This window comes from Phycodurus eques, chromosome 12, assembly GCF_024500275.1.
Source record: "Phycodurus eques isolate BA_2022a chromosome 12, UOR_Pequ_1.1, whole genome shotgun sequence".
NCBI lineage: Eukaryota > Metazoa > Chordata > Actinopteri > Syngnathiformes > Syngnathidae > Phycodurus > Phycodurus eques.
In genome coordinates this window covers 16,975,498-16,987,928 of record NC_084536.1, presented here as the reverse complement: position 1 = coordinate 16,987,928, position 12,431 = coordinate 16,975,498, and the positions used below count along the sequence as shown (strand labels likewise).

The 12,431-nt window shown below is 40.7% G+C and overlaps 1 protein-coding gene across 1 annotated transcript; it reads left to right on the top strand.

The window, feature by feature from the left end:
- Positions 1-696: 696 nt before the first annotated feature.
- On the top strand, positions 697-3,118 carry evx2 (even-skipped homeobox 2). Its single transcript, XM_061692474.1, has 3 exons — positions 697-1,090; positions 1,330-1,568; positions 2,498-3,118. The coding sequence occupies exons 1-3, from the start codon at positions 697-699 to the stop codon at positions 3,116-3,118; spliced, it is 1,254 nt and encodes a 417-aa protein (XP_061548458.1).
- The last annotated feature ends 9,313 nt before the right edge of the window (positions 3,119-12,431 follow it).

Sequence of the window (12,431 nt, the reverse complement as noted above, 5' to 3'; positions counted from 1 at the left end):
TCATAAAAGGGTGGGAGAGTATGCAGGTTAAAAACGAAATTAGCATTAAAATTCAGATGCAAGAAATTGGCACAGCCCCCAAAATAATGCTAAATAAACTAAGAGGGGTGGGGGGCAATAAATGCTCGCATGCAGAGGAGGGCAGGGCCAACAAAGCTGCGAGGGGAGGGAAACAATAGAGAATCAAAGCATAATAATATTCCTAAATGAAGAGGGAAATGTTGCAGCGCTCATTTTATTAATCAGACTGTCAATGTGCGCCAGCAGCAGCCAGGAGGCCAAGGAGCTGCGAGGGGCACCCTCACCCCTCACTCCTCACTCACTCCTCTTCACTCCTCTTCTCGTCTCCTCTTGGATATTATTCGTCTGACCGAAGGCCGCCTCCATCATCAACTGACAGCCATCTCCTATTTATTTGCGTATAAACCTGTTACAATAAATGATCATTGGAGCCGCGTCGGCCTGCAGAGAACATTTTTTTTTTTTTTTTTTTTTTTTAAATGAATGAGATATTGGCGACGTGCAGGAGAGGATGCGTGGCACGTTTTGAGCACGCTCTCCTCCATTTCTTCCATTTATTGCGTCTTGCTTATAAAAAGCTTTAGAGACATCGCAGAGACACTTGCATGCGGATTGAGCTCCCGCAATCCAAGCCCGTGCGGGACGACTTCTCTTCCTTCATCCCCGCTTGCCTGGATGATGGAGAGGATAAGAAAGGAGATGATACTGATGGAGAGGGGGCTGCACAGTCCGGTGTCCGCCAAAAGGCTCGCGGATTCGGCCGGGAATTCCGTGCTGGAGGCCTTGGAGAACTCCCAGCACGGAGGACGCCTCAGCCCGAGAATAACCTCCGCTTCCCTGCACGGAAGCCTCGGGGACATGCCGAGTAAAGGCAAGTTCGAGATCGACAGCCTGTTCGGGTCACACCAGGGCAGCGAGCACAGCCCTTCGGCGGACATTTCGTCGTCAGAGAGCCGGAAGAAAATGAGCCTTTACTCGGAAGTTTCCCAGGAATCTGACATCAACAGTGATGTGGAAGTGGGCTGCCCCACGCATCGCTCCCCCAGCCAGCACAAGGAAAACAACAAAGGTAGCATTTCATTCTACTCACATTTTGGAATTGCAATGGTAGCCCTGCTATTATTATTGTGAAAAGTGTCACGAATGAACTTAAATCTTCTCACTTCATTAATCATCGAAGAGTACAAATAAAATAATTGTGAAATAGGCCCAACAATATTTTAGTCAGAACCCCACTCCCCCCTTTTTAAAAATAATACAACCCCAGAATTTACATTTTCTTATTCATACAAATATGATCATTTCTAGGTTATTCAGACTCTGGCTCGTCCAACACAAGTTCGAGCTCTCTGTCCGGTATGAACGGAAACTCCACGGGGGCGTCGAACAACAACTCCAACGCGGATCAAGTCAGGAGGTACCGCACAGCCTTCACCAGGGAGCAAATCGGCCGCCTGGAGAAAGAGTTTTATCGGGAAAATTACGTCTCCAGGCCGAGAAGATGTGAACTGGCTGCTGCTCTCAATCTGCCTGAAACCACCATCAAGGTAACAATCAAAAGAAAAGAACTATCATGCAGAAGCTCCTAGAATTTCTCTATGATTATTATTTTTTTTTTTTAGGATCAATTTGTCGATCCATTGAGGATTGTTTTGTGTGTAATTTATTATTGCACTCATACGTTTTGACTTAGTCGCTGCAGTTTGCCAATACTTATTTTTCTATTTTTCTGTATTAGTAAATTCGGAATTATTTCATTCATAAATAGAATCAAAAGTAAAGCTTTTGGTTTTTCCTGTGGTGGCAGCTTTTGTCAGCATTTGTTTTGTTTTTTTGTCACACGACTAGTCAACTAAAATGAAGTGAAAAGTAATGGTTTTGGTTGCAGGTGTGGCATTCCCTGCAGCTCGACAGTATTTTTATTTTTTTAATTATTATTTTTGGATGAATAGTGAAATCATGGTGAATTTAAAAATATAATGAAAAATAATGGTTTTGGTTCTTCCCGGTTGCACGTTTTCTATTGCTGTAGATTGCCATCATTATTTTTTTGGTGCATGAATTCAGTACAATCAATTAATAATGAATTTGAAAATAAAAAATAATGGATTTGGACTTACCTGCAGTTTGCCGGTATTTCCCCCCAATGAATAGCCATCGTGAAAAATAAAAAGTAATGTGTTGGTTGTCCCTCTTTGTACGTGTGGTATTCCTGCAGTTTGGGAGTATTTTTATTGCTGCAAAAGGGTGAATTTAAAAGTAAAAGTAAATAGTCTGACATTCCCTCCAGTTTGCACATTTTTTTCCCCCAGGAAAATGAATGCATTCTGATTTCTAAGTTGCTCCTGCTTGCATGTTGTATTACCAGCCGTTTTCATTTAATTTCTTTTATTTTTATTTTTTCATGAATACACAGTTCGGGCAGAATTTAAAACAAAAAGAAACAAGTAACGGTTTCGGTCGTTGGTGGACGCAGGTGTGGTTCCAGAACAGGCGCATGAAGGACAAGCGGCAGAGGTTGGCCATGTCGTGGCCTCACCCGGCGGACCCCAGCTTCTACACCTACATGATGACCCACGCGGCGGCCACGGGGAGCCTTCCGTACCCGTTCCACTCCCACATGCCCCTGCACTACTACCCGCACGTTGGCGTCACGGCGGCCGCGGCTGCCGCAGCCGCCTCGGGGGCTGCGTCGTCGCCCTTCGCCACCTCCATCCGGCCCCTAGACACCTTCCGCGCGCTCTCGCACCCCTACTCCCGGCCGGAGCTCTTGTGCAGCTTCCGCCACCCGGGACTCTACCAGTCACCGGCGGGCCTCAACAGCCCCGCCGCCGCGGCGTCAGCGGCGGCCGCCGCCGCCGCCGCTGCGGCCGCGGCGGCCGGCGCTCAGTCCGCCGGGGCTCCGTGCTCGTGTCTCAGCTGCCACAGCAGCCAGGCGGCCGGCGCGCTCGGCTCCAGGGCCACCGGCGCCGACTTCACCTGCACGGCTTCGGGACAGAGGTCCGAGAGTGGATTTTTGCCCTACTCGGCGGCTGTGCTCAGCAAGACATCCGTCCCGTCACCGGACCAGCGAGAGGAGACGTCACTCAACAGATAACTGTAAACAACCATCACGTGGCCCTCTTTTCTCCATTATTATCGCTCACGTCGGCCTACGCAGCTTTATTTTCCACACACAAACACGCACTGGCCCCCCCCCCCCTTTTTTTTTTTTTTATTATTATTATTGTTTTGAAAGTGTGATTGATTGAGCCTGGAAGTCGTTAAAAATGGACCAATGTCAGCCAATTACAACAATTGTACATTCGCTTTTCTAAAACACACAAGTTAAAAAGAAAAACACTTTCTAATTTTCCACATCTCCCCCGAAGCAAGTGACGTGCCATTATGTATCATTTTATTTTTTGAAGAAGAGCCTTAAAACACACACAATAGATTGTGTCAGCATGCCTCAGTTATTATCAACAAATGTCAGTATCTTAACGATCCGCTCTCTGAAACAAAAAATCAAATATTTTTAATTGAAGTAAAAAAAAATGTAAAGAAAACAACCTGTCATGACCAATATTTGCATTTTCTTCAACACAGGCATTTTTTTTAGTCATTGTTTTGAAAGTCTCGTTGATTGAGACTGGAACTCGTTAAAAAGCATTTACGAATGGACCACTGTCAGTCAATTATCATAGACACAAAATACAAACATTCTCAAAATATTCAATATTTTCAAGCCAACCCTAAAAAAAAAAAAAAAAAAAGCTCACATTGTGTCAGCTGCTGAACTTAGTTAGGTTTATTCTCCACAACACAAACACAAACACACACCGGTTCTACAAGTCGTTAAAAAGCCTTTTCTATTGGAACAACGTCAGCCAATACCATTTACTTCTGGATTCACCCGCCCCCCCCCCACACCAAATAAAATATAACACACACAGATTGTCTGAAATACCCCCCCCCCCCCCACGCCAAACACACACACAAGTTGTGTCCGTTGTCAACAAATGTCTGCATCTCAACAATTCACTCCAAAAATCTGCTATATTTTTGAGTTGAACCTAAAAAAAAAACTCACACAGATTGTCATTCGTATTTGACCATATTCCGCAGTTTAAAATGTTTTATATTCTGCAGTTGACAAAATCTTCCCCAAATTGAGTTACTTTTACACAATGTTACATTTTCCATTTGTTTTTAAGCAGAAACACACACCTTTGTTATGAAGCCTCAATCACTGTTGAGCATTTGTTTGCATTTCTAAAGTTCTCCCAATATTCATGTCAGCTTGTATATTTGAAGTTACACTTTAGTTGGTGTTATAGTTTAAATGACTCCTTAAAAAAACAAATTGTCTGGAAGCCTTAACCACTGTTGACCAATTTGTAGAATTTTCATGTATTGTTAGTCACCTTGCATATTTTTAAGGTTCATTTTGGTGAATTATTTAATATATTTAAAACAACCAAACAAAAAAGAAAACAGAAAATGGTGTCGTTGAGCTAATTTCATTCACGATTTTTATTATTATTCTATATATGCCACCAATTGTGTGCCACCTTGCACATTTTAAGTTCAATTTTAGTTCATAGTTTAGTTTAAGAAAGACATCCAAATTGTGTCTTTACGCCACCGTCATTTAAAAAAAAGTTTTTTTTTGGGGGGGGGTGGGGGGGGGGGATTTCCATAATTGTCCGAATGATACCAAGAATGAATTAATATGCATATTTTGAGGCCAATTTTAGTTCTTAATTTATTTTAAGTTAAATCTAAAAAAGACAGTCTTTAATTGTTTCCATTTTGTTTTCCATTTATAGGCTTCAATCATTGTCCGTATTTTTTTTTTATATTTCGAAAATTCCCCAAATTGTGAGTCCCCTTGCATATTCCAACCTACATTTCTATATATTACTTTTTTTTTTTTTTTAAACTCACCAATTGTGTATATGAGCCTAAATGATTGTTGCCCGATTGTTCAGAAGTGAATCCCTTTCTGTTTTACTGCACTCAGACAATTCAGCATTTCTACAACTGTGTAAAATCCCCCTAGTTATTCGGTCATATTCTCTACATTTTTACACATGCGCGCCTGCAGGCTGCAGCACATCTTTCTTCACTAGACACAAAAGCGAGCAGAGATGTTTGGCAGCAGACAGCATCTTTGCAGCAGCACCTCTGCTGTGTGGGGACTCTTCTAATCAGCTTGCAGGCGCGCATCATTTTGCATCGCCTCTTCCTTGTCAATTCCTCTCTTAATAATGCGAGCATGATGACAAAAATTGCCAATCATGCACCGTAGATTGAGCTCCTTTTGAATAGGCGGCTGCGAGGCAACGTGCTCGTTTTGAGACCCGCTGTCAAGTCCTAACAACCCGCGCAGGGAAGTCATTAGACATACAAAAGAGCCAAGGTGAAGACAAAGAAAATTCTGTATATATGGTTAATAAGTCACCGGTGAAGGCTTGCAAATATGAGGCCCAAAATACGACGAGGTGGAAGCCCACGAATGTGTTTTTCTGGATGAAAGTACCTCGATAAAACCCCCCGTTTTTTTGTTTTGTTTTGTTTTTACAGTCAAGGCCACACTCGACACACCTTTCCCACAGAGGAGATCCTCACCACACATACACAAGGCGACACATTCTGATCAATTCGTCAGTGCCATTTTATTTGTTCCTATGTGGGACATCACCGATTATGCTAATTATAAAAGATGTGAATTGTAAATTGTGAACTATTTTGAAACTATGGCTTGTCCTGCTGATGGCTGAGTTATTGGGGGTGGGGGGGGTGGGGGGGGGGTGGGGTGGGGGGAATGCTTCATAAATGTGGATGAATGATTGTTTTTGTTTAATTTTCTGTGACTTTTTGAATGTTGTTAATGTTGAAAACACTGGATGTGAGTCAACCGCACCAATCACCCTGCGAAAATCAGCATTTTTGTGCAAAATGACAAAAGACTGAAGATTTTTTCTTCGTAACAGTCCACTCAAGGCTTTGTTTTTAATGTCTGATAAAAGAGCACTGACATGAATGAAATTAATATTGACCTTTTTACCTTCTGGGGTCTCTATAACTATCGCTGTATTTAAAATATCAATGACTGTATGGATTTAAATATTTGAACTTGGAAAAAAAAACGTGCAATATGAAATGTAAATCTTATTTATTGATCGTGTTTGTTCTTGGGAAAAAAAATAAATCGAAACTCTTCAGACACTTCCATCTCTCTATGATAGACTGCATGAAACATTTTATTTACAGCATACAATCTCAATTTATTTGCATGGCGTGACACAGTTCCATCGTAGGCGACTGTTAATTATAAACGTATGCAAATGTTGGAACAGGGGGCCTTCGAGGAGGGGTCACTCCAACCCTATCATTTGCCATTATTTTGTACATTACCTCAAAATGATACTGTCTGATCTTGTCGTTAATTACGCGGAGTTCCAATATAGGCGCAACATGCAGCAGAATGGCCCCCGGGGACTTGAAGATAAGTTGCTTTGTTTTTTTTGAACGTGCCCATTTAAGAAGCAGGATTTAGGGGGCTGCGAACATTGGCGTGATGTATCGCCGTGTTTGCTGTCTCTTTAAAGCGAGCCTTGCATTGATATTGAGGTGGGGGGTGCACAGAGAGGCCGCAGCCACAATAACGCCATTAGTTTTGCATCCAGGAGAAAAAGAGAGGAACGGGGGGGGAAATGCATCACAACGCCTTCGAGTGCCTGTCACCTTCACTGAATGTTTTTTTGACACGGGAATAAATCTCTGGCTTGTTTAATATTCTGCTATATTCCGCTTTATTTGGGTGCTAATAGAAAAACCAAATTAAATGTCCACACGCAGCAGCCGAGATCGCAGTGCGAGGATCGATGATGCAGCCTCTGCTGTCCAATCAGACCGCCACTTAATTGACTGTATTTTCAGGGTAATTGAACTGCTTGTTGTAAATGGAGGGATTTTATAGAAACGACATGAAATGTGCGTTTACTGACATTCAACGCGTCTTTTGACATTGATTATCTGATCAGCGCCGTGTCACGCTCACCTCCAATTCTCCATTACACACTGTTTATGAGCTGTTACTGCACAACTCGCTTGTTCCACTGTGATTGATTGCCTTATTAACGCGTGTTCTTGTAAGTGTGACCGGACTGATTACGATGCATATGTTTAGAATAATGTTTCATTTAGCTGACTGCGAGTAATGCGGGGTGACAGCTGCTGCGGGAGGACAAAAAGAGAGTGGGGAGGTGTGGGGAAACTACAGGGAGCAAGCGGGGCCAAAACACGTTTAAGATGGGGACCACAATGGCCACGTGCAGCAGCTACTACACGAGCAAGTGGCAACTCACTGTTATTGTGGCTAAACTCTCAAATAAGTTTTGGGTTTTTTGTTTTGTTTCCTATGTCCGATTCTTGAAATGGAAGTTCACATCTGTGGAAGCCAGCCAACCATCCATCATGGAGCCTCTGCATTAAATTCCATACCATCTACCTTACGAGTTGAATTCCTCCTCCGACCATGCTCGTACCTCTAATCACTCATATCTCAAATCAGCTTTCCCCACTGCAGTGAATGTAAATGCCAGAATAATGAGGCAAGGATTTTTTTTTTATTTTAATTTTTTTTTTTTTTTTTTTTTTAGACACATACCATTTATATAATAGACAATGCAGTCATAGCTAAAAACATTGGCACCACTGGGGTACCAATGTTTTTAGCCATGACAGCATTTCGACATACCACCATATGAACATACAGTATAAACAAGTCTTCTTGTGTTCCATAGCATAGCATGTTGCATAGCATGGACGCCATACCAAGGCTCCAAAAAATGTGCCGTTTCTGTTTCACTGTTTCTATTCAGCTTGTGCTTTTATTGTATTTGAGGATAAACTCGAATATTGTGCAAGTGACCGTGCTATCACTTTTGTTTTTTGTAAAATAATTCTACACGCTTGTAGCTTAGTATGGCTATATGCCATGCTACGGCAAGTAGTACAGCACAGCGTCCTAAAAAGCGACATATTGTAAGTATCGAGATGATGGTGCGTGTTGTGGTATAAGTAAAGTTCACATTATCACACGATTGTTGCCAGCACATTATTGGACATGTTTTCAATAGTACTACTAAAATGTGATACTTCTCATTGCACATGGATTTGAGTAGATCACCGTCTTTGTGCTTTGCTAAAATGAGAATACGAGGAGAACCGGTGAGGAGGCGACACGGTTTGATAAAGATTTTACCTAAATTTTCTCGATCGGAAAACTTTTGGCGTCTGACTTTGGGTAATGGGCAGGATACACCCTGGAGTGATCGCCAGCCAATCGCAGGGCACAATAAACCTAATGTATATTTTTGGAATGTGGGAGGATGCTGGGGTACCCAGAGAAAACCCACGCAAGCACGGAGGACATGCAAACTCTACACAGGAAGGCGGGAGTTGAGATTCAAACCCGGACCTCAGAACTGTGAGGTAGACTTACTGATCACTAGGTCACCAGACTGCCTATTTGTAATATAGTACCGATGAATCAAAATTCAAATGCTCATGTACGATTGTAAAAATGTTTTTAGCAAAGAGCTAAATCCAAATTTGCATAAAAATCTTGAGATCCGACTACAATCCAATACTTCTGCATGGAAGTCTTTACCCCTAATGAGCATCTAAAATGATAACGCTACAAGTTTTTTTGCTTTTTATTTGGATTTTTTTAAAACCACAAAATAGTACCGTGTCTGCAAAGAAGAAAAGTGTGATGATGACTATAGAAACATAATTTATTATTATCTGGGATTTGTCCTTCAATAAATATAAAAACACCCAGTTCATATAAAGTTTTGAGGGAAAAAAAACCTTTAAATAAGTATAATAACTTGATCATACTGTATAATTAATTCACAACAATGTGCATACTCGTCTAGGTGTCCCTGTAGTACAGTGGTACCTTAACTTACGAGTGATCCGACTTATGAATTGTTTGAGATACGGGCTGTTGCTGGGCAGATTTTTTTTGGCTTTGACTTGCGAGCAAAAAAATTGCTAAATGGTGGCAGCAAACTTACCTCACTTCATAACAAGCAGCCGTTTGGCAGATAGTAAACAATTCTTTTAAAACGAGACTTCAAGCTGTTTATTGCCACGGGCAGCTGAAGTTTACTGTCAAACTAAAATTAAAACAAAGAGAATTACACTTGTATTTGGAAAAAAAAAAACACTTAGCTTTGCCTAAGGAAAGTCTGCTAGCTTAATGCTAACACACAATACAAAACGCCAAAGATGAGCTCACAAATAGCATTGATGTCGTGGTAGCTGTAACCCTTTAAGCAAAGAATATTAGTACACAAACGACAAACAATATTTACAGGCATATATTTGTTATCGTCTGGGAAAAATGGCTAATATTACTGAGTAGCTGTTTACTGAGCGTCTCCTTCTTGTACTGTATGTTTATATTATACTGCCCCCCGGTGGCATTGGTGCACACACCAGAAGAAGCCACACAATTAATTATGATGAACAAACTGTTTAATTATTTACATTCTGTTTAATTATGTTATTATAATGTATGTTTTATGAAGTGTAGTGCTATTTTTCATATTTAAAAAAAACAACGTTACAAACATTTTTTGGGGGGGCGGCGGCAAGAGGTTTCAGTGGGGAAAGATGAATTGAAAGATACGAGTGTTTTGAGTTACAAGCATGATCATGGGACGAATGAAACTCAAATCGAGGCAACACTGGAGTGGTGGTCAATAATCATCAGTCTATGCAATATTAAGAAAAGTATATTTGGACCTGTGAAAAGTTCTTAAACTGCAGAATTGTTTTTATCTGTTAGTAGATCCACTTTTTGTAAAGTTTAAGATCCCCCCCCCCCAACTGGTTTTATTCAGCAGGGTCCAATGTCCCATTCTCCTGTGAAGGACATGAGACTGGAGAAGATAAGTTGACTATAAAAATATGCTCCTGCCAATAAGTGTGTAAGCTGCACAAAAGGCAATAAGCAGCTCGTTTGCTCCTCAGAAAACATATATTGGTAGATTATTCTTCAAAATTGAGTAAATGAGACTTAAAAACAAATTAGTTCATAAATACAGATGGTGAATGAGGACCAATTTTCTTGCATTGTTCCTTATTATTGCATCCAAAACCAATGAAAGCCTTTCGTATTTTCCTCCCATTTGGTGCACTATTTGCATTACACACGGCAGCTGTTACATTAAGCTTCAGACCATCCGGTAGCTTCCAACACCTATAAGATCCCGTTTAATGCTTTAAAATGTTCCCCAAACGTCAAGGGAAGACGAGAGCTTAATGAGATTTATGCCGCCATTACGCTTTTAAAGTAGTTTCTGCTCTGTTTGTCTCAAATCATTGCCTCTGTTCAAATGTTACCTTCATATATTACATGGCATTAATTCAACTATAGCTCATTAAGACGGAGCGAAATGGTTAAATTAGCTTATCAAGTCATAATCATGATGAATGTGCTTTTAATTCTGATACAAGCTGGGCAAATTGCAATTTTGTGCGTTTTGATGGTTCTCAAATAACATTTAATATAACGGGTCATCCCCTCAATCAATTACTGGAGGCTGTGAGCGTGTTGAATACAGGATTTTTTTTCATGCATATGCATTGAAACGTGTTCTCAATTATCTTTGGGAATTGCTTTTATTGGGTTAACGATTAATTCTTCCAGAGGTTCTTTGCTCTGCATATGTAAATAGTGGTGCAACAAATTAATATTCCTCCGACGAGTTTGATGCTTTTGATTTTGTTTGTTTTTATATTTTATCTCGGTGTATGTTTGGGGATTTGCAAAAACTTGCATGAACAGGGAATCTCTTATGGTGCTGCCGTAGCCTTTTTCACATGAAAGAGTAACATAGTCTCTCATCACATGTAATAGATGTGGCATATTGTCAATGAACACGGACAGATTGTGTATACAATACAGGCAAATAAAGAATAACGGATACTTCAAACACCAAATTTATCACATTGTCAGACACTATGTTGCACAAAATAAACTACTGCGTTAAATCTAAATGTTAAAAGGCATGTAAATACCTTAATCTGATTGTTTGACTGTTTAAAAGTTGGATTTAAGCACGGTACCTATATCGTAGTCTTTCATAATTTCCACCACTAATTACAGTAAATATTTGTATAAAAGCACATTAGGCCATAAATATAAAACAATCCAATGAAAACCAATAAATATGGCGGTAACTGAGTGTCTTTTTGCACAGTGAAAGTGCGGGGTCTTACGCAACCGCGCAACTTGTTCGAACCAGTGGTGGGCCGGCCATTTGGTACCTTGTCCTTCAATGGGGATTTACCTGACTTATTCCACCTCTTAATACCGCCACTGTTATGTTGCAATTATATAAACCATCATTACAATACAAAAATATTAACAGCACGCAAATGTGCCACGCACACCACCTGGGGCAGTTCGGAATCAATATTTATCTAATAACATGTCACAAACATTAAAAAATGTAAATCAAATACATCATCCTCACGAGAGATGTTGATTATTAATTGTATTAAGGTGTGCAGATTTTTACAGATGTGTTTTACTCTCTTAATTTGACTTAATCTGACCAACCAATCAGAGAATGGAAAAATGCTGATGTCATTGAAGGCCACTGCTCTGCCTCAAAGCCGTAGAAAACAAAGTCTGGACAGTGACATGCCCTGGCAACCGGTTTTTACTGTTTATTTTAGTCTTCAAACCAACGTAAGAGCCGATGACAGAAACAAAACAAAAAAATGAACATTGAGCTAAAACATCACCGTAGCAACTTTACATCTCAATGAATTGGGAGGAAATTCACATAAACGTAGTCTCACAGTATCACAAACACTAACCTTGTGCCGCTTCAGTGGGTAGGGAAAGGAATCAACGTTTTATAGCATTTATCTGTAGTGTTAGCCACAGGCTGAATAATGTATGTTGCTGTTTTTTAACTTTCCCTGAAGTGTCTCTGTAAACCCACACACGACACAAAACCGAGCGAGGAGGTGATTTATTGGGTGATGCTAGTGGGCTAACTCCAAATGACGGCACTTAGTACTTATATAGTGAGGGGGGGCCGACTCTTGCCGGAAAGCCCAAGTGCGTACCTGGGCTTGGTTTCAAAATCCAGACAACTGAAATGGTTAAAAAGTCTTGAATGCCATATCTCAAGAATTCAGTACCAAATTGTTCTGTCTTTGCAGATGTATTCAGCACTTATTTAATGTATTTAGAAACAAATATGTGATATCACTTTACAGGGTCTTTAATCACACGCACACGCCTACATTATGGTAAATAGAGGAACCACTGTACGACCTGTCTGTCCGCGACCCACCAGTTGGGAACCGGTCCCAGGGAGAGACTTCGG

Bases quoted from the DNA above. Each gene is read 5' to 3' on its own strand.
- evx2 (XM_061692474.1), top strand. From the start codon at position 697: ATGATGGAGAGGATAAGAAAGGAGATGATACTGATGGAGAGGGGGCTG. The intron at 1,091-1,329 runs GTAGCATTTCAT...GATCATTTCTAG, and splicing joins GCACAAGGAAAACAACAAAG to GTTATTCAGACTCTGGCTCG. The intron at 1,569-2,497 runs GTAACAATCAAA...TGGTGGACGCAG, and splicing joins TGCCTGAAACCACCATCAAG to GTGTGGTTCCAGAACAGGCG.